This window comes from Falco rusticolus, chromosome 1, assembly GCF_015220075.1.
Source record: "Falco rusticolus isolate bFalRus1 chromosome 1, bFalRus1.pri, whole genome shotgun sequence".
Lineage (NCBI taxonomy): Eukaryota > Metazoa > Chordata > Aves > Falconiformes > Falconidae > Falco > Falco rusticolus.
The window spans coordinates 66,955,256-66,979,052 of record NC_051187.1 but is presented as its reverse complement, the minus strand read 5'-3'; the positions used below and the strand labels follow the sequence as shown (position 1 = coordinate 66,979,052).

At 35.8% G+C, this 23,797-nt stretch overlaps 1 protein-coding gene across 2 annotated transcripts in view; it reads right to left on the bottom strand.

Moving 5' to 3' along the window:
* Positions 1 to 3,183: 3,183 nt before the first annotated feature.
* SGCZ (sarcoglycan zeta) overlaps positions 3,184 to 23,797 on the bottom strand; it is a 222,905-nt gene continuing 202,291 nt past the window's right edge. For both annotated transcript variants that reach the window (XM_037400821.1, XM_037400828.1), the window contains 2 exons: positions 16,412 to 16,535; positions 3,184 to 3,625 (listed from right to left, as the gene is read on the bottom strand). In XM_037400821.1, coding sequence (XP_037256718.1) covers positions 3,398 to 3,625; positions 16,412 to 16,535 — 352 coding nt within the window. In that variant the 3' untranslated portion in view covers positions 3,184 to 3,397. The remainder of the gene's footprint in view (positions 3,626 to 16,411; positions 16,536 to 23,797) is intronic.

The following is a 23,797-nucleotide window of genomic DNA, read 5'->3' as shown; positions in this document are numbered from 1 at the left end:
TAGGGAAACTCTTACCTTAACGAGAGTAAGAAGTGACATACCTTTTCTAAATACACAATAAAAATATTCAGATAAACTACCTAGAGAAACATTACCTGGGGCTTAATAATAGCCTGAATGATAGATATAAATGGCCAACAAAGACTGAAATAACTTGGAGACAGGGCCAGTAATCTATGAGGAAGGTGACAGAATCTGAGAATTTCCTATGGCTTCGCACACAATGACCACAGCATTATAAAACCAGCACTGAAATAGCACAGCTATGGCTCCATGTTTTAATATGATATTTGCTCCGAGATCTTCTAGTTTCCTTCCATCTGAAATGACATTGTGGAATTGTGCTATTTTTCTGATATTTTTGGGGTGTAATATAAGCAGAAGAGCTCTAATACTGAAGTTTTCACTATTGCCAGCTCCAAACATTCAAACCCACTGGGTCTGTTTCTCCTTCCACTCGGGAATGATGATGAAGCTTACAGATTATTGGTGTTTTAATTTTATAGTTCTCTAAATGCATTGAAATCACTTTTCCAATACTTTCTGAAATCATGTGGGCTAGAAGCATTCTTTAAAATAAAAACTGAGATTTCCCCCTTACAGTTTTCAATGGATTTAAAAAAACACATCAAAATTATGAAACTCACCACAATATTAAGACATTATGAGAACTCATTATGCTATGTCATAGGTTGCTTAAGCTCTCAAAAATTGTCTACTTCATTCTGAAGGGACTCCAAGCAAGAAAATCCTGACAGTGCAGAGCTATGTGGACTTAGTGGCTTGGGTTTTTTGAGTCCAGTGTGCCATCTGCACCTCTGCCCTGAGTTTTCTTCATATAAAGTGGTAGATTATTCCAGCCTAGCAATGAATCTAGTAACAAAAGATTTTTTTTTTTTTTACCTGCCAATTCCCTTCCAAATTTGTTTACAATTTATAAAGGCTGGGTCTTTCCCTCTGGTGGGCAGAAGCCTCTTCCATATATATTACAGGTAAGTAATCACATAAGGTGAAGAGCAAACAAAGAAGAAATTTTGAATGGAAAATTCATGGCAAAGTATCTGCAAGCTATCCTGTGGGTTTGAGGAGGAAAAAAATCTTAGTCTACTTGTGTGGCAATTTGTAAGAAGCCACAATTAAATTGGTCACTGTAATCTGTTCATCTTTTATAGCCACCAGTGTATGTAGCTGTACACAGATAATGAATACATACAGATGTGTCCTCATACAGATCTATATATTTTCCTTCTGAAATTCTATTCATCTGCATGTCTTTCAAACTACCTTTCTATTACTTGTGTGCATAAGAAAAAAACATCTGTTTCCCTACAGTTTTAAAGGTATATTGTATGGCTACACTTTCTAATGGTTTATTATCACCTTCTTTGTCATCTCTTTCTGTCCCTTTTACTAAAAATCCTCAGGCTTCTAGTCTATTTTCTTGCAATATTTTCTAATATATTTTCTTTCCTACTGAAAGAATAAAATGTTCAAAGAAATAACAAATCAGCTGTTAAAAACCTCTTGAAGAGATAAAATAATCAATTTTAAATCTTCATTTAACTGGTAGAAACAGAAAATACAGAATTCTTGCTGTTGAGTGAAATTCACTCCTCTGAAGAGGGCCGATGGAAAGGCAAGCACCAGCCAAGCCATGTCTTGTGCGGGTCATCTGCAGAGGAGTGAATTTCACCTGTGAAAACAAAATCAACCATTTTAGGTGGTAATAAAATAGAAAGTCAACGATAGTATTAGTTTGCCCATTTTCATTTTTTTTTTTTTCTGTAAGAAGAAAGAAATATTGCGTAGAAATACCCACCTTGCACTGTCTGCCCTGACTTTAGCTACTTGGCAAAAGCTGCCATTGCATTGGTGATCTTACATTCAGACACCTCTAAAGCTAACGTGCTAGGTGATGTAATTTAAAGAATAGAATTAAAAAGCACACTTACCTCATGTAATTAAGCCATCTTCCACAATAGGAAACATTTTTATACTGTTTTACATTCCTGGGTTCTGCAAGTTTCAAGATACTCTTGTTAATCAATGTTGTGTTAAATTTACTAGCAGTATACCAAAGCATTTTTTATAAGATTTCAATTACCGAACAAACCAAACAAGTATGAACATTTATACAAGAGCAAAATTCCACATCAAACTTGTCAAAAAAGGAAGTCAACAGTGAGATCTGAGTGCAAATGGGGCTGCATAATTTAAACACAGACCTGACAGTCAATGTAATATCAATGTACTTTTTAATATTGAATGTCATTTAATATGTGTTTATATATATTACTATTACTTTGAAAACCTTAGCGGCAGATGTAAACAAAAGAGAATAATAAATGTGAACGTCATACCAGTTGTTAGTGCATTGCTTCTCAGCATTACACATTACATTAGTACTAATGTTTGTACTATGTTCAAATGGCAGCAGTTAGACATAGCTAGAAAATGGACGAGATGTATCTTTGAAGATTTTATCTTGATTTTGCATTTGCCAATTATAAATACCTTGTGAAGAGCAATACACTGATCAACAAACATATTGTCTGTATTTCCCTCTTTACCCTGTTCTACTTTTCCAGAAAGTGTATGTTCTGCTTAAAGCAATTGCTTCACATGCAGTAGCCACAAAAATACTACATAAGGCCATTCCGATCTGACAAACAAGAGCAGATGTCTTTTTAACTTTGAAAGGTAATATTGCTGAGCAATTCCAAAATTTACCTAGTGTACAAAACCCTAGACTTAGTAGACAAAGAGTAACAACACACTTTAAAGAAACCAAACTCAGGGAGGGATTCTGTCTCTTTTTGTGTTAAAAACCATTTACTGAATTTAATTGTTTAGTAAAGCAAGCATCACACAATGCTTCAAAATTTTAAAATTCAGGGATAAAAGTTTACATCCAAAAAGATGAATGGAAAATTGTGCTTTCAGACAGTACAGTTGTTTATCATACAGGGGGAACCAATTCATCTCACCATCAGACTCTGGGCAATTTTTTTTTTTTTTTTTTTTAACGTACTGTGTGTATATATATATGTATATGTGCAGTTCATATCCAGGTCCTGCAAAAATCTAAAACTATGTGCTTCACTTCATGTAGCAAAGGCACCTGTGTTATTCTCCCTTTTGGACAAAAGGTGATATTATGTTCCAGGTTTCCTGATGAAGAATACATTGATTTCTGAATATATCACTTCCATCTCTACGTTGAGTGGCAACACAAACCACAAGAGAAGGCAGCGCTGTATTCCTGCTTACACTGGAAGAAGTTGCTCTGCAGGCCGTTTGAAGCATCAAACTTGTCACAAGGGAAACCGAGCAGAACTGTGAAGCAGAGGGATAGTAACAAAAGGCTATTCTGGTGTGAGGATAAATTGGAGTCATTCTAGCTCCACAAGCAGATGTTGCTACTGGATTGACATGTGGAGCCTGCTCCTGCTGGGGACAGGTAAAGTTTACCATTGGGACAGACGCAGAGCTCATAGATAGTCTGGCGAGGAGCTGAAGAGCTGGGTGAGGAGGAAGAGGAGGAGGAGGAGAAGGAGGAGGAGGAGGAGGAAAAGGAACCCACTGGTAGATTTCCCAGGCGAATTGTATCTGCGTTTAAAAATATCTACAAAAGGGGGGAAAAAAAAAGGAGTAAGTAAGTTTCTTTCAGCATTGTGACATATTTTAAAGAAGCGTTTTGAGGCAGTCATGAGCTTTTTAGAAATAGCTTAAAAAATTAGAAATATTTTCTTAGAATTATTAAAAATATTATTAGAAACATTAGAAATATGTATTAGAAATATTTTTTTTAGAAATAAAGCCCTGACATTTCCTGTTTTTCAACTCAGCGTAGTTCTATATCCATTGATACTCAGTACTACAGTATATGCAAATACTTCAACCAACATGTTGATTCAGATACAAGCACTGTCATACAAAAACATTTTGACAATATTTTTGAACAGGTTGAATTTTCACTTGTACATTTTATGATTAAAAATTATTCATTCATGGCAGTATCATATCCTTGCTCCAGAATAACTTGTATTTTAATAAGTGTGAAGTGACATTAAAGCACATTCCCCAGTGTGTTCCTGTAAGCAGCTGGAAATACATGCTGAACTGTTCTAAATTGTTGGGTCTTAACAACAGCTCCATCCAGAGAATAACTGAATAAGGGTAGAGTCATATGCACAAAATAAAGAGCTTATTTGATGTAAATTAAGAGAAGAAAAGATTTTAGGTTAAAGTCTTATTAAGAAGCCCATCAAGCTATTCCCATTTGTTTCTGAACAATGAGTATGATTTTTAAAAATGTTTCTTTTTTTTAATGTGCTTCCACTGAAAATAACACGATTCATCATGAAACTGCAGATACAGGTAATGTTTATGAATCTGTATCTAGCTCTGCAATATTTACACTTATGTTACATTTTCAGGGTGTTGAATAAACAATTTCATGAAATTAGTTAACTAAAGGAAAAAAAAACATGTCTTCCACTGACCCAAACAAACAAGTTTCCAGCTGTTTAGAATTTATTTTTATTTTTGAAAGAAGTAAATGAGAGCTGAAGTAAGATCAGTTATTACCTCGGGTGCAGACTAAGAACTAGAAGACGGGTAACAAATCAAAATGGCATTAAGCCATGCAGATAACAGTATGAAGGTTAGGAAAAGAAAGTTCCTTAAATACTTGCTATTGTTTTGAATAAGATACTGAAAATCAACAAAGCCAACTTGACACCATTGTATCACAATTTTGGCAGTATATGTAAAGAGCCTGGGAAGTTACGGTATATATTGCTTTTTCCTACAGGAAGCAAGTATTACTTTATGATAAATTCAGTGCTACGTGGCAGAAAAGCAATGCAAAAGCACTACTAAGCCCTTACTTAGAGAATGGTGAAGAAAAACAGGCTGGGAAAAAAATCAGGAAGGCCTGAAAAATCCCATACAAGGGCTGATGCACAGTCGTAGAATCATAGAATCACAAAATCATGTAGATTGGAAAAGACCTTTGAGATCATCAAGTCCAGCTGTTAACCCAGGACTGCCAAGTCCATCACTAAAACATGTCGCTAAGCACCACATCTACACATTTTGAAATACCTTCAGGGATGGTGATTCCACCACCTCCCTGGGAAGCCTGTTCCAATACTTGACCACTCTTTCAATGAAGACATTTTTCCTAATATCCAACCTAAACCTCCCCTGATGCAACTTGAAGCCATGTCCTCTCGTCCTGTTACTTATCTGGGAAAAGAGACCGACACCCACCTGCCTCCTTTCAGGGAGCTGAGGAGACCAATAAGTTCTCCCTTGAGTCTCCTCTTCTCCAGGCTAAACACCCCCAGTTCCCTCAGCTGCTTGTCATAAGACCCTTCACTAGCTTTGTTGCTCTTCTCTGGAAATGTTCCAGCACCTCAACATCCCTTTTGAAGGGAGTGACCCAAAACTGAACATAGTACTGGAGGTGCAGCCTCACCAGTGTCAAGTACAGGGGGATGATCACTGCCTTTGTCCTGCTGGCCACAAAGTTTCTGACACAAACCAGGATGTTATTGGTCTTCTTGGCCAGCTGGGCACACTGCTGGCTCATGTTCAGCTGGTTGTCAACTAGCACCCCCAGGTCATTTTCCTCGAGGCCACTCTTCCCCAAGCCTGTAGTGTTGCATGGGGCAGTTGTGACCAAGTGCAGGACCCAGCACTTCTCCTGGTTGAACATCATACACTGGCCTTGGCCCATCGGTCCAGCCTGTCCAGATCCCCCTACAGAGCCTTCCTGCCCTCCAGCAGATCAGCACTCCCCCTCCCCTCCTCCCCCCCACCCCTACCAAATTGGTTTGTCTGCAAACTCACTGAAGGTGCACTCAATGTCCTTGTCCACATCATCAATATAAATACTAAACAGAACTGGCCCTAACACTGAGCCCTGGGGAACACCACTTGTGACTCCATTTACTACCACTCTTTGGGTTTAGACATCCAGCCAGTACCCTACACTTTTTATCCAGTGAAGGGTACACTCATCCAAGCCACAAGCAGCCAGTTTCTTGAGGAGAAAGCTGTGGGAGGTGGTGTCAAAGGCTTTACTAAGTCCAGGTAGACAACATCCATAGCTTTTCCCTCATCCACTAGGTCGGCCATCTTGTTGTAGAAGGAGATCACGTTAGTCAAGCAGGACCTGCCTTGCATAAAGCCATGCTGGCTGGGCCTGATCCCCTGGCTGTTCTGCACATGCCACGTGATGGCATTCAGAATGTTTTCTGCTCTTCTTGTAGATGGGCATCACATTTGCTAACCTCCAGTCTTCTGGGATCTCTTCAGTTTGCCAGGACTTTTGATTGATGATGGAGAGTTGCTTGGTGAGCTGTTCCACAAGCTCCCTCAGTACCCTTGGGTGGATCCCATCTGGCCCCATAGACCTGTGCATGTCCAAGTGGAGCAGCAGGTCACTGACTATTTCCTCCTGGACTCTGGGGACTTCATGCTGCTTCTTGTCCCTGTTTTCCAACTCAGTGGGCTGAGTAGCCAGAGAGAAGCTGGTCTTACTATTAAAGATGGAGGTAAAGAAAGCATTAAGTACCTCAGCCTTTTCCTTATCCTTTGTGGTAATGTTTGCCTCTCTGATCTTCACCCTGCATAACCTCACAACTTATAGTCCTCTGGAGTTGCCTTCCCCTTCTTCCAAAGGTGATAAACTCTCCTTTTTTCCCCTGAGTTCCAGCCAAATCTCTCTGTTCAGCCAGGCTGGTGCTCTCCTCCACTGGCTTGTCTTTCAACACATGGGGCTGGACTGCTTCTGCACCTTTAAGACTACCTTCTTGAAGAACGTTCATCCTTCCTGGAATGCTTGGTCCTTCAGGACTGCCTCCCAAGGGACTCTGTCAACTAGAATTTGAAACAGGCCAAAGTCTGCCCTCTGGAAGTCCAAGGTAGTGGTTCTGCTGACCCCCTAACTTAATTCTCTGAGAATCAAAAACTCCATCATGTCATGATTCCTATGCCCAAGATGTCTTCTGACACCCTGTCACTCAACAGTCCTTCCCTGTTTGTAAACAATAGTCATTTTACCATTCATAACAGAAGCATTGTAAATGACTGGGATTATCAAAGGAAATACAGCCTGAAAGTAGTCCCAAACAATATAACCCCCCTATCATTGTGAATTATCCAGTTCCTAGAGTGAAATACTGTCATTGATGCAAATTTACACCAAAAGGAACAGAAAGGGAGAATTTCAGAGGCACAGGTGACAATTGCATAGCATGATGTTTGTTTTAATTCACATTCTGACTGATAGAGGAATTAATTACAAAAACAGAATACAGCAAATGATCATCTTTCTTTTCTAATTTATATGACAAAGGAATTATGTATTTACACACACATACACCCATTGCTGCTTTAAAAGTCCAGTATCATAGACCTGAGATAATTAGGAGTCAAAAACCCCTGCAGAAAAAAATTAGAAGGAAGAAATACGGATGGTGATGAGAACAACTTAATAATGTTCACCTAGAATTACAACCAAAAAAAAACCAACAACAACAAAAAAAGATTACACATGCAGAAACATTCAGCTCAGCTAGTAGTAAATGCGAAAGTAACTATAGTGAGCATAAGAAAAAAAAAGTAACAGATGAGGGAAAAAAGAATTTGGTAGCAAACTAGAAGCTAGGAACTGGTAGAATGAACGAAGGAAACAAAAGACAATCATCAATGGAATACTGAGTAACAAAAAGTACTCTTTCACTTCTCCTATCAATAATAAAAGAAATGATAACAAGTCCAACTTTGATGTAGGAAATATTAAGGTAGCAATGATGGAGTTATCAATAGTATTGCATAAAAACCCAGTAGCCTTCAACAGTGTAAGCTCTATGTAAGTATATGTATCTTTTATACTGAATAGTGCTCAGCATAGTTCTGCACTTGGAGAAAAATCAGGTACTGATGTCAGAACATGACTGTGATAAAATACTTTCAATTTCAACAGTAACTCTACCGGATATTAAACAGGAGACAGTAATGTCAGATACTTTTAATCAGCAGCTCTTGACAACTTTTAACAAATAGTTCCCCCAATAAATCTGACTAGTCTCTTGGACTTTTAATACTGATTTCCAGTAAGCCATGATATAATTGGAATATCAAAGTTGAGGAAAAGACTCTTTCTATGCTTTTGTTTTAAAAAATGGAAGCAGGAGGTATCAGAATATTATATATGTGATAATAAAAGACACTTCAGTGTAGAAGACATACATGTAAGAAAATCAAACAACAAGATTAGCTATCTGTACTTTTGTCAGAATGCGTGATTGGCCATTTTAACACTTTAGGTGCAGTGGTGATGGGGAAGGATCATGAGAAATCTGTAAACCAAAATCAAATGGGTTCTAAAAGATGTGTCTCAATTCAAACAAGAATTAACTCAGAAAAAAATAGAGGGCATGTGTGTCTGAGATCAGGCTAGATTTAAATCTTTTGAACTTTATTATAATTTTCTAGGAGCTCAATATTTTTATGTGTTTACATCAGGACAGCTATGCTTCTGCAACTCCTCATTGCAGATGTTCTATAGGGTAATGCTCTAAGCCTTGCATCCAGTGGACGTTACTCCAGCATGCATTACAATACAATGTAATTCAGTTATTTTGCTCATTAAATTAAATGATCTTTTTAATCATAGCTGGGCACGCCTTTCCACTGGTGTTTACAAATTTCACAGTGTGATGTAGATCAATCCAGGTTTTCCTGGTATCATAATCTTGAGTGGTAGGTATCAGGTCCTGTCCCAGCACACATCCCAGAACATCTGGTGAGCAATGTGGATACCAGGGTACAGTGTCTGAGAAAAACTGAAGCAGCTTCTTGAGAGGGTGTATCTGCTGTGGTGAGCCTAAGAAGCTCTACGTCTTTGCAGAAAGCTGGGAAGGCTGTGCAATTTAAACAGACTCCCATAGCTAATTGCTAGGGAACCCCGAGATGAAGAAAATTAATAAAGACGGCTTAAAGCCAGCATTGAAAGCTACTATGTATATATGCTGTTGCAGTTATAAACAAAGGCTAAATTTACAGATGCAACATTCTTTCTATAGTTAAGCAGGGGTCCAAATCTGCCGTCCCAGTGGCCCAATACATAAGGAATCTCAGGGGAAGAGTTTCATGATATAGCCCCTCCCTTCCTATCATCTGCTAAAAACTGAAATTCATGTCCAAAAAGTCCTCCAACATTAGTAAAACTTAAACTACTTATTGCCTGATGTTATGAGGTGTTTAAGGAGAAGGGAAGAAGTAGCAAGACAAAAAATGGAACAGTATTATGTTCCCAGGGAACACTGTTGCTAGATGACAGTAGTTAATGGAAGCACCTATATAGTGGTCTTTCTCTAATCTTTTGTGCTGTGAAAGGTACGAGATAAGCCATTCAATACTTCATATACATCAAGGCCATGCAAGACAGTCATGCTCCGAGTCTCACACCTCAGCAGATAAATAGGCAAGAATAAAAACAATTCTTTCATCCATTCTTGGAAAGATTACAAAATGGAAAAGCCAGCAGCTACTCACAGACATGCTGTTTCACGGAGAGCAGAGCACTAAGCAGCATAATTTTGTCTAAATGTTTAAGGTTTAGAAATCCTAGAACATTGCTTTGTCTTGCACATCTTAGAGCCAAGAAAAATATATTAGCCCTATAATATTTAAAAGTAGACCCGCTGACTAATTAAAATCAGAAGGAGACAACTTTCAGTGGGCAAAGTATAGGCATGAGGTAACAAAATCAAATATTCCTACAAGCCATTTCATACAGAGACATGAAACTGCCACGTATAGACTTTCTCCACTGGGTCCTTGACTAAGCTTTCTCAGGACAGGAGATGGTGAGCTAAGTTGATAAAGCCAAATGAAAGATTTCAGACTTATATTTTTTAAGAGTTTTCTGTATCCATGTACAGTTTGATTGGACAGGTAATTCTACAGAACTGCAAAGGCGTATTCCAGGGCTAATGTAGATAAGAAATGGCAGGAAACTGGAGGAAATGTGGACAAAAAGGAAAGCTGAAAGGCTGGTGTTCATCAACCAGTATGAGGAGACATGGTAGTGACATCTCCCTATATAAAGCTTTCTGATTCCCTTAAGCTCTTCAGAATTAATCTAAATTATAACAATGCAAGATTCTGTCTCTACTTTTTGCTCTTCTGCATATGCTATCAGAAGCATACATAAAAAGAGGATTATATAGATTGGGTCACTAAACTCAACTATGTAATTTTCATGTGCCAGTATGTTTTAACATTCTAGATGAAGATGAACTGTAGGATAAATTGAAGTACTTTAGTTCACATGTGCTATTTGTTCTTACTGTGTTCTAATCTGTGATTCTGACATTAATTTTAAAACCATTCACCTAAACTAGCTTTCATTAAATCTGAAAGATAGTTCAAAGAAAAAAATATTCATAAATATTAACTTGATAGCATATATCTTGTAAAATCTAAACATATGCTGGCACGGTATCTGGAACCATATCTGTCATAATGATTAATAGTATCGAGGAACTGTTAAACAGTGAAATGAATGGGATGACTGGGATGAAACTGAATATACTAAATATTCAGAGAAGACCAAAAGATCTAGTACAATTTGTGTACTGAAAATAAGAGTAGGATCAATTGACCACAAGATAAATGAGACCTTTGGGCCAAAGTATGGTCTGATGTGGTGCATTTTCTCATTCTGAAGATTATACCTGATACACCTCGACAGAGGCACCCTGGCAAATTTCTTCTTTTGTTAACATGGCTCTCATTCCCACCTCCATGTTATGCCTGGAACTACTGACAACTGAAAGCGATACGAAAACTAACACACACACACACATGTTCAATATAACATTGATATATATATATGTTAAATATAACATTGTACCTTAGTGAAGTGTTCTATACCTGTTTGATAGGAAGAATGTGTTTTGACTTTTGACTACTGAAGTAGTGTTTATGAGAGTAATGTTTTGCTTAAAGTCCAGATTTTTGTAAAATAATATTAAACAAACACAAGCACACATTGTAATTTCTGAGTTATAACCACAGTGCAAATTAGATGGCTGGCAACTGAAGTAAAAATTTTCTGATATATTTATTCTTTCTATTAAGGAAATAATTTTTAGGGATGATCAAATGGGGTTGTTGTGAACACTGACCAGTAGAAGTTTACAAGCTCCAGTGCTTATGGAATGCCCTTGCACATAACGATTAGCAGAATAAGTGTCTACATGATATCAGAAGTCTTTGAAAATTCATTCAGTTGGGGGACAGATGTGACAACTTTGTGATTTATGTACCCAACCCAGAAAGATAAATCTATTTGGAATATTTGTGCTTAGTCTACCAAGTACAAAAACTTATTAATTAATTATCATTTAAATCAGAACTAGATTAAAATGTAATATTAATGGAGAAATAATTTACTTCTATAATAAATTATTCATTGTCACTTCTTTTTATTTTTCTGATAAAATGGTCAATGACATTTGTCTTCCAAATTTGCCCGTGAACAAAATGTTCACTTTGCTTTTGTAGTTTGGGAATACTGCATTTTGGTTGTAGACTTCCACATAGAAATTATTTTTTACTATAAATTAACTTACACATTAATAATTGTTTTAAATTGAAAATGAAAGTTTTTGTTTAACAAGAGAATGGCATTTTAATAGTTTTATTATATGTCAAAAGATCTTAATAGAATTCTTGAAATCAAAAATTAAAAAAAAAAAACAGAGAAAATTTCCCTTTATTTTAAATAGTCTCTTTCCTCCCAGACAACAGTGACAAGTCAACTGGTTAATACCATGCAAAAAGGCTGTGATAACAAAATGCAGCACATAATTTTTAGACAGTTTTTGGTGAATAAACAGTTGATCTTTGAGCTTTAGAGCCTGCCATTGCTTATTTTTTATTGAGCTCACTTCATCCATATCAAACGTTTAATTTTGTTTTTTCTTTGCAAACATTTAATCTCAAACAACTCAGCTGAATTGAACTAATCTATGAAATGTTGCTGCCTTTGATCAGCTATTTCTCTGTAGTCATGGCAAGCACCTTGCAGAACAAGAACAAGGTAATTCTGGTTCAATGTATTTAGATAATTTTAAAAAATTCCATATTTTTTTCCTGTTTCAGAACATAAAAATAATCCACAAAAATCCCACCAAACCCAAAGCCTTAAAATTGTACTGTTGGTTGGGTTTACAAGTGAAGATTAGTCAAGTTTTATTAAGTATTAATCTCTGTGTTAAATACATCTCCTGGACTTACAAAGAGAACTGGATACGAATATAGATCAAATATTAGTAAATTATGCATTTGTTAGTCTCTTCAAAATAAACTTGGGAGTATGCTTTGTAAACTGTGTTGTGCTAAAACGGTAACTATAAACTTGGTGTCTTGTCTGCTACACTGATTTTGAGTAAACTTTGTTAAAGTATTGCTCATTTTTAATATGACAGCTATAAGCCTCACCAAGGATCAGCCTCATTATGCCAGAAACAGCCAAATATAGCCTACAAACGATACTATGAAGGAGTTTAATTTGACAAGGAAATACAAGGGCATAAAGTAAACGGGAAAAAGGTCACAGACAGATTGACTAGTATGAACATGTTTGTAAAAATCAGAAGCCTCTGTGAGTTGCTTTGCCTTCATTTACTTGGTCATTGACAGTCAATCAGATGCAATGATCGTGCAGAGCCCAGCTTACATAGAAGCTGCTTGCAAAAATACATAGAAGCTGCATAAGACTCAGAAGAGCTGAGGTGAGTTAGCAGCCTTCTCCTTCAAAGGGTGGCATATTGTCAAAACCATTAAAATTAGTTGTTAGACCAATGAGTGGACATTATCAAATGATCCTTTAAGCTTGTTATCATTATATGATCATGTGTTTCAGGCTCAATTCTAACATATTGTCATGCCTAGCAAAATCTAGTATCTACAGAATTCAAAACTGATCTGTACTTTTGTATTGTGTTTATATGTGAAAGAAGTAGTAGTAATCAACTAGCAGTCATTGTGCTGAATTTCCAGGCAAGAAATGTTCTTTTTCTTCTTATATGAACCAATAGATTCAGCTAGAGCCTGGGGCTTCACATTTCATTTTTCTTGTAAATGATTGCTGCTTTAAACCATTGGTTATAGTTTATTTATAGAGTAATACATAGTTCGCAATTAAATGCCAAGCTATAATTAAATCAAAGGATTCTGCTGATGCCTCAAGTCACAAGGGTGCAAGCTCAAGAGCTTTATAAAGGGCAGTGGAATCTGAGTCTAAATTACAGCCCCCAGTATTCAGTCTGGGATCACACATTATAATGCGTAATAGGGCTAAAAGGATTATTATAAGACTGCAGTAAATAAAAAGAAAACGTATCAAACAGCAGAATTCAGAATACTTGCAGAGGCATTCAGTTTATGATGTGGGAGGCTGAAGATTATACTGCATGAGAAATAAGGCTAGAAGAAAAGTATTCATAAACACATTTATGCTCTTAAAATATTCTTAACTTATTCATAAATAAAAATAAAATATATGTTTCATATATTAATCCACAGTAATATCATAATGTTCTGCTACATGGCTGTAAGTGGTTGATTCCAGTTTCCACATAACTATTTTCTGGCATAACAGGGCAATAATTATGCTATAGAAGGAAAATATTAATTCACATATCTTTGATGACTTTACAAATAAGCTTACAAAAATTAATAAGTTAAATTTAGTTAACTAGTGTGAGAATAATACAAATAACTTGTCTTTTTCTAGTACAAGAAATGTCTTATCATAAAAATGGCTCACAGATCCAATTTACAAAGACAATATTCTTTTATTCATGAAAGAAACCTGACTGATAAAGCATACATTTTGAGGCTAAATGAAAATTATTTTTGACATGGATACTTTGTTTAGTTTTAAAATGTATTTTATTTAAAATGAGTAATGATAAACCCTTTACACTTTTTTCCATACTGTCTGGTAATGTGTGGTATATCTGTTGGGCTGTAAGCAAAGATACCAATCGATATTCTGTTATGTAGACATTTTATCCATCAGATCTTTGCCCTAGCTCCTCACACCAGGCTGTAATTAGTCCAGCAATTCCCTAATGTGGTCACAGTAACTTTGCACAATCAGTGATGCTGTGGAAACTCGTCGTAAGCCTTCCAAAGGGATTTTGCATTTTGCTCTGACCCTCTCTAGTAGTAAGAGATAAAATAGCAGAAAATAAAGGCATTGGTCAGACCTCAGGATGGAATTTCTCTTGAGATTTCAGGAACAGTTCTTTACAGATCTTACTGGAATTGCAAGTATTGAAGAGATAATTAGACCCTGAACTTTGTCAGAAGAGAACAGCTCCTCAGCAAAGAGTGGGGAAAGGTAGGTAACTTGCTCTCTGATAACTATCAATCTAACATCTACGTGGGAAATCACAGGAAGGCAAAATATTTATCATGTAGAGGAATATAATGATCTTTAATATGAAGTTCAGCAAAGTCTGCTTTACAATGGCACTTTTTCTCCTACAAAACATTTAATGCTGAATTGAATTCCAGTTATGAATAATACATAATACAGTCATTATACCCTTTCTTGAGTTCCCATTCTTACAGTCCAACTGATGTCACAGGACTATTATTTCCCAAACTACCTTTTCAGTAAGTCATAGTAAATACTTTAAAAAAATTAGAAGTCATGCGATAAACTCACAGCGTTGATACAGAAAAAAAATATGACTGATGAATTCACAGATTAAATATTTGTACAAAGCACCACACAGATGCATGGTACCAAAGCAAGACATACAACCGTTGCCTCAGGGATCATGCAGGACTGAGGAACGGTAACAGTCTGGTTTTATTTTTTGCTTTTTCATTTCCATTTGAATATTATGTTTTAGTGAAAGAAAAAAAATACATTGCAGGTGAAAAAACTATGTTAATAAATTAGGAAACATACTAGACTGGGTAAGGTTTGGATTTATGGAGGAGAAGCAAAAAAGGTTACAGGAAGCTGTAACTCCTGTAATAAAAATACCAATAGAAAGGACAAGGGGGATGGAGGACAGTATTTGCTGTTAAAAGAGGATTAGATTGTCCTTACTGCTACCTCAGCAACTTTAGGAAACAGTAACAAAGACTTGATATTTGAAGAGGTGGTAAGTAAAGATGAGAGACCGGGAAGAGCTGGCTTTTGGAGAAACTCAGAAATAAGATGGAGCATTTGGCATATAAATATTTGAGGCTCTGAATTATGAAATTGTTGTGTTTTAATTATGCAGGACAGACACTTGCATCAATAGAAAAATGTTATCAAAACAGACTTTTGATGCAGCATATTGACCAAAATTGTTCCTGACTACATTGTAATACAAAGAGTGCATTGCAGGGGATTATCTGTCACAGATGTGAATGGTGGTTTTGTTTGTTATTGTTTATTTGGATAGTTCATAAAGTATTGGGGAACATTTGGTAGAAAATACATAATAAAGCACAAAGGCAAAAAAATTCTAAAAAGCTCCATTCCCAATAAGATAGCTACATTAAACAACCAGTTTGTCTTCATAATCATAAAGACAAAATGCTGTAACCTGGCAAGTCCCATGGAGAACAATTTGAAAACCTATCCATTTCTCCAAAGTGCCTAATAGCAATCTGAGTGCCTTTGATACCCTTGCTCAAGTCTTTTTAATGTTATATCATTTTAAGGATTGAAGATGAAAGTGCTTTCATACCAGTAATCTTTCATGCGTTTCTGCAGTACAAGGATTGCCAGTGAAACCAGTGACCCAATTTAAAATAATTTTCGTGAGTTTGCACAGGTTTACACATGAAGAATCTATACCAAAATGTTTTTATGTTGGGCTGATCACTGAAACAAGACACTGATGAAACCGTGAACATACCACTGAAGTACTCTGTCTCTGTTACAGAGATAGTAATAGTTCAAGGAAAAAAAATCACATGTAGAACAAATTTGTTTAATGAAATTTAAATCCAAATTAATCCAAACTTCTCTTCTTAGTTTGTCAGATTCAACCAGAGTAATTTTTTACTACTATTGCTTGGCTGTCTCTATCCCACGGATGCGCTGAAGGACTGGTTAGCTTTTTCCTTGACTATTAGTTAAATGAATATAAATAAGAATTATTTTTAATATAACAAGATTTCACTGTGAATAAAACTTAGTGATTCAAATATTTGAAAAAAGCAGATAAGTATTAATAACTGAGCAAGCGAAACCAAAATTACTTTAAGACAGGCAAACGCAGAACACTTCCTGTGATGTTTACCTTGCTGCAGAATAAACTGTCCTCACACTGTTTGCATTACAATGGGCAGAGCTGTAACTTACCTCCCCTTCTGTGGACTGTAAGTGCAGTTCTTTCCTACAGGTAGCCTTTAAGTCTCCTGCAGCTGCATTGACTTGCACTCCTCTGGGTGCTTCCATCACCAAAGATCTCGTAGGAGATTCAAGTCTGAAAGACAAAAAGAATCACTGAATCCAACCATCAAAACCCACTCAGTCTCAAAACCTACAATGCATGTAGATATAAAGGTTTTGAATGGTAAAGCAGTAGAAACTAGTTATACATGTGGTTCTCTCACTACACTTTATGAACTGGACAAAGAAAAAAAAAAGTATGTTTAAATCTATTCCTGTTTGAGACAGTTCAGCATATACTGATATAAGCTTCTCTGCTTAGTGATGCTTTCTGGCATTATTACCCAATTTACTTGACTATACTAATACTGAAATATAGGTACTTAAAAATCCACACATCTGTGAGTGCTTCTGTAATGCCAGGTTAATAACTACAGTCTGCTTAGTGACCAATGACAAAAGTTCAACTAGATAAAAAGAAAATAAAAAGTTTTAAATAATGATGTAAAACTGATTAGAATGAGTGTATTCACAGGTTCATTCATATTTCTTGTAGGTCTAGCAGCACTATATATGAAGAAGAGAAAAAAAATCTGTTATGTCTCTATCATTGTGCAGTTTTTGTACATTTTTTTCTTTTCTTCAGAATAGTCATTATGCTCTTTAACCCTGTTATAATAGGGTTAAGAGAAATATCACTGGCTTCTGGTATCTTTCCTCAAAGCAGCTACTGTCCTACTGTCAGTTTTTCAATTTCTTTCTGTCCTATACTCACGATCCTCCACGACCTTAATGCAGAACTATGACACTTTCTTAGCTGTGTTATCTCACAGTATTGTACAGGTTTTTCTTGAAAGGGAAGTACTAATGCAAGGATTTCATAGAAGTTGTGTTCACACACTGACTAGGAAAGATGACTGGATGAAAACTATTGAACTAGGGAAAAAAAAAAAGGATTCTAATTGTATTCAGCTCTAGACTTATCGCATAGCCCCGTTAAGAGGGAGATAAATCTTTTAATCTCTTTATGACACAATAATATTATGGCAGAACACAGTTCCACTTTACATGAACAAAGGTTTTTTGTAAGATGAAAGATATTAATGGTAGAAATGTCTAGAATGAGTAGCTTGAAGAAAACAGTGTATTTCTTTCTTCAACAAATTGTATTTTGAGTGTTAGGTCACATCCATCCAAAAATATAATGAGGTACTAAAGGTATAAAGGAAAAAATATTTTATCAAGAAATTTGCTACAGAAAAGCCAAATGAAAAAGCTGTCAAGCAATGGAACAAGAGAATTTCAGTGTATTTGAACTATTGATTTTTTTAAGTGTTCAGAATACTTATGAATTATCATTTTGAAACCAAAATGCCACATTTGCATGCAAAGTTATTGAGATGGTGTCTGTGAAATATTTGTTTGTTACATGTCGCTGACATTTAATAGAGAACAGGGAGTGGCGGAAGGAAAGCAATTATTTGGCAACACAAAATGAAACTATTAAAAGCATGTGTCCAGATAGAGAAAAACACTATTTGTAGCTACCTGTATAAAAAAAAGCATACATGGGATACTTATAGATAAAAGCAGCAGAAAAGTCTATATTTCTGTTACTATTCTGTTCTGCCATTTTCTTTTTTTCTTTTTTTTTTTTTTTTTTTTTTTTTGACACCCTGTAGGGAGAAGTTAATAGAAGGTTCTGCAGCTCTTTGCACACGGGAAGAATCCAAATATCATTAATTATTTAATCATGTACATGTGTTTTTCAAGCGATGATTTGTGAACTTCTGATGGGTATAAGACAGCAGAAAAAGAGCTTCCAAAACCTTTTAGAAACCATGTAAAAGGTAAAGCTTAGAAATTAGACTTTTGAAAATACTCTGTCACCTTAATGAGTTTTTACCCTGAATTTAAAAGGAAACGGAATTGTATAAATGTTAAACAACTGGATACAACCATCAGCAGCATATTTTTTTTCAGCAGCAGATTTTTGTGATTTATATCTTACTTTCTAGGAAAATGAACACAGTGTTTTCAGCTGTCATTTCATAATAATGAAGATTAAATTTCTCTTAACTACATTTATTACATTGAATTGATGGGTATTAGCAGTGTCACAGATATTTCTGGTTTCATAACATCAAACCCACCCCCAGACTTGATTGAAATTTTTCAAGAAATTGACAATAAAAATGGATTTAGATGTATCTTTCAAGAAACTATGATTTTGTTTGAAGAATAAACTTTATTTTTCCAAAACACATGACAGAGTAGTTTTGCCTGGTTTCATCATGGTTTCTTATGAACTATATTAACATAAATGACTTCCAGTTTGGGTGGAATGAAGATATTTAGGCAATTAAATTCTGAACTTGAGAAGAAGTTAGTATCAGCCTTCTACACACTGTGGAGAACAAATTTCCTTTTCAGACAATAGATTTTTTTTGAGCAGCTTTCCGAAATCAAATAATGTGGTAGAAATGTCAGTGAATGGTTGAAGATAGCGGCGTAGTTTTTAAAACACCACCCATCTATTAGGAAAATGTAATGCCTAAATCTGTTTTACAGTTACAAACTTACTTTTCTTATTGTTCTTTGGATGATCTACATCTGAAAAGTGACTTAACTGTACAGTCTGCAGCATGCTACTGGAAATGCAAGAGTCTACACACATAGAGAGATTATTTCCTTAATGCTTGGTGATAAATGAGGTTTGATATGCAGCTGTTTATAATATTTTTCTTTCTGTCACATTTCTGAAAGCTTTAATCTTTACTATAAAGTTATTGTAACCCTCCTCATTGTAATACCCATCCCTCCAAGGAAAACTGCATTATTACAATAGCATATCAAGAATTTGCTTTCCTTTCAGATTTACTGATGGTCTGTCACAGTGGCATTTACATCTATGACGGAACCCTATTCATAGAATTTCTTTTTTCTTTTTTTTTTTTTCCATACAACAAACAGCTATGATGGAGAAGGTACCTACTGCTGTTATTTGGCAGAAAATACAACACTGCAGGGAAGAGGCTTTCAAAAAGGGGTTTTTAAATAATACAATCTGTCAATACACTATATGTGATACAGACAGATGAGCTATCCAGAGCAGAGAAGGGCTTTTTTCTTTTTTTTTTAATCAATGCTTAATTTGTGAAAAAAAAAAACCAAACAAATTTCAGAGGATCAAAGCTATATGAATTTGAGTTGAATTTGTTAAAGAATTATTGCTAAAAAAAGGAATCTTCAAATATCTTGAATATGTTCCTTTGAAGGTATTAAAATATTTCTCATCAGAAATGCAAAAACATTTATTTTTCATTTCGTATTTTCTGTTTACAAGCTGACCTAGATTGTATTTAAGGTAAATAATTTAATAAATGAACCAAAAGGTTTCATTTTGGGTTTTAAGAAATTTCATGTACCTTTTGCACATCCCTTGTATTCACATGGGATATAATTTATCTATGTTAATTTTGCTCTGCTGGTTAGCAGAAGGTATTTCTTATAATAGAAGGAAATAGAAGATTCCCCTGTGCAGATGTGAATAACATATTTGCTTCATGTGTATTTAAGAAGTGGTTCCAACCCATGCTACTTAGTAAAACTATTGATATGAACCTCTACCAATTTGGAATTTGTATCCAAAACAGGGGATTGAAAAATATGCTCTCAACTAGAGGTCGCACATCTAAAGCAGGTACTCATTTACCCTTTACTGGCATCTTTACACCTGGGGGTCAAGAAATCATTCAATACTCCCCAGTATTTAACTTTTATATATGATGGTTTTGCCAACATCAGCTGTGGCTTCTTTCAGTTAGCATAGGAATACAGTTACTTAAAAAAAACCAAAACAAACATTTTGCAAATATAAAACCAATGAAACATTGCCTTGGTAAGCTCTTTCTAGATTTCTATAGATTAAAATAATGGTGTAATTGATCTTGCTGCCTATGGGTAAAGAGTTGTGTCAGACTGGGTCTGCCGAGAGGTAAGATACACAAAGAGGAGAAGGGAAGGCAAAAGGATGTGCCAAGCTTCTCTCTATCCCTCTTCCTACTTCTTCCTTGTAAACAAGCACTTCCAACACTGAAACCCCACAGAACACAGGGCCGTCCTCCATTTTGTTCCAAATTAGAATGAAGGATATTTAAGAAAAAAAAAATATTGAAAATGTCTTTTTCCAGAAACCTCAAACGATTTTAAATATATTTTTTTTTCATTTCTGTTATTATGAAAAGAGGAGCTGGCTGCCCTGATACTCAAGGAAACTGGTTTCAAGAGTCCTCCAGTGAGACCAAGAGTCCTTAAAAGAGGCCACTGAACACAGATGTTGCTAGAAAAACTTAGGGTTTCCATTCAGTCCCTTTCCTGGAAGTCAGGCTGCAAACTCCAGTATTATCCACAAAGAATAGCCAGGGACTTTGATGATCATGGTGACAAAAAAACTGGAAGCCATTTTTAAGATATTGTAACTATTCAGAGGATTCTTGATTAACTGCATTTGACATCACAGTGGGAATGCTATGAAAAGAAAATTACTATTCACTCATTTCATTCTCATTACTTATACTATTTACAAGATTATAAATGCACCTTTTAACATATATGTGACTAAAAAACTCTTTTTGATACACCTCCACATATTTGCAAGACACATACAAATCGTTGTCAGAATAGTTATTTTACCTGAAGCTTGTTGCATTCTGATGTTTTTAACTAAATGCTTATACTTTCAGGGTGATTTTTTTTTTTTAATTGAATTACAACAGTCAGTGTGCAGGCCTCATGAATCCTTAGTATTGTTCACTAATCATCAGCTATCCTTTACAAGGAAGCAAAATTCTCAGATGCTCATATGAAGCTTTCTTTGATTTATGTGGGAACCTAACCTTCAAGGGCACAATATTTTGTGACTACACAGCACGAGTCTTAAATAGGACAAAGTTAACTAAATGTTTTATGGAATAGGTAATGGCCTAAACCACTAAATATTAACATGACTTTTTTTTCCCCCCCAATATCCAAATTTTTAACTCATGGACAATAAACTTAAATAAAGAGGAAGCTTTCTTGACTGAAAGCAGAACAGTAGAATGGCATTCAGCATAACATTTCACGTTATGTCCATGCTCTGCATGTCACTGACTTTGGCATGTGTCAGCATGCCCTTATTATAATTCCTGAAATTCTCATTAACCCAGAAATCACCTCACTGGGCTCAGATCTGAGTTCTAATTGCCCTGTTCATGTCACTGGTTTCAGTTCAGTGGGTCTGCATTGTCATAGCAACACTTGAAACAACTGAATATTTTAATATTATTTGACATAGATGATAAATCAGAAAAACAATTTCCCCACATAAGGGAAATAAAGGATCTCTTCTGAGAATGTAAAAGACACAAGTTACTGAGTAGGAAAAGTAAGGAATAAAATGTCATTGAAGAGTTTTCAGCAATGTTATTAAAGGACTAGAAAAAGTGAAGGAGCATCAAGGAATGATAAGGAGTGCTGGACAGAGCAAATGTTTAAAGCAAGAGCTTGACAAAATGAGCAGGTGATGTGAGGAAGGTTAAAGAGAACTTAATGCATGGTTGTTTCTTAGAGTGGGTGGGGACATAGCCAGAATAGCTAAAGACAAGAAAATTATCAAAATCCAAAATAATATTAAGAACATAATAAACCAAAAACCTAACTGGAATCTCAGGCAGTAATAAATCATGCCTTCTAGAATGAAAAGTCCACTAAAACTGATATCTTCGAAAACCAACAAAATCAGTAGAACTGTAGAGTATAGAATCTGAGTTTTCATGTCTTAAAGAAATACCACAACATGCTTGGGAGTTCATACTGTTAGACAAAGATCTGGATATGGCACAATCCAAAGTAGTCCCTTAAGAAAAGGTATGGAAAAAAAAAAAATCTTCATAGCCCTGAAATCTTAGAGCTACCCCTATTCCACTCAAAACATTCACCTTCCTATAATCTTCCTTACTTTTGTTCTGATCTGAAACCCCTTCTACACATGCCCTGCTACTCCGCTGAACTCCTTACATGAAGTTCATTTTATTTCCAGAAATAGCTCCCTTACCTCAGTTGTCTTTCAGAATATATTTTCTTGAAATAGAAATCTATCTTGGCAGAAAAGGATTGAAGCAACATGCCCACAGAGAACACTCAAGTGGCTGTCGAGTAAGATCTGAACATAAAGTGCCTGGGGGAGACTGAAGAGCAAAACTGGGCTCTTTGAACAACTGGAAACACATGAGAACTGGTTGACATAAAATCTTCTTACTTTAGAAAACCATTAGCTTCCTGATTGGGAAGTGACAGTCTGGAACACCTGTAATCCTCTAACGATATTTTCAATACTGTTTTCTTAAAGGGCCTTTAGATAATATAAACAGATACATTTTAGCTGAGAAAAACTGTGACATAATTTTGATCCACATCTAGAGAAAACTGCATCTCATTGAAAATTATTCTGCTGAAATCCTTTTAACAGCTCTTCTTCAACCTCTACAGAATAAGCATAGCACAAAGATTAGAATAGACTCTCCTGTGGCTCATACTTGGACTGTATTTAAACAGCCCAAGAAGAAAACAGCCCGTTTAAAAGAAAAAAAAAATTCAGAAAAGGTTTGGTCAGTTCCCTTTGAGTCACTTTTTATGAAGAAGCCAAATAGCTTTTTTCTCTCGTCTCAGCTGTGAATTCTATCTTGAAATACAACTGAGAATAGGATGAAAATTGCAGGATAAGACATGCAAAATCATTCATTCTTCTCTATTGCTTAGGTTACATCTGCAGTTCTCTGTATAATTACAGATATAAGCAATAGGAGCTGTTTGGAAAACTGTGGAACTAATAGTTTTACAAACTCATGTACTCTCTGTAACTATTCACCACACAACCTCCCATCCTCTGAACCTTCTTTTTCTTATAGCCATCCTGCATGAGCTTCAGATCCTTTGCTTGGCTCAACATGGTTCTAGGGCAAGAACCCAAACCATAACCTCTGCACCCACAACCACAATACTGCTAGAAACTCCAGTGACCTGCCCGTGAAGCAAGATATGTCAAAGTTGAGGGTAGTCTGAAATCGTGTGTATACAAATGAGTAAACTGATATCAGTAAGGACTAATAATACTGGCTGATTTTCTGTTAGCATCTCCAGTTGGGCACTAGTTAGCAGAAAACATAGAAAATTAAGGATCTTTTGCCTTCTACTGAACATGGATGAAACTGCCTAGCTGCATAACAAATTATCAGGGATAATAAGGGAGAGAACAGATAGATAATAAGGGAGAGAACAGATAGACAAACAGCAAAATTAGAAGCCTTGTTTTCT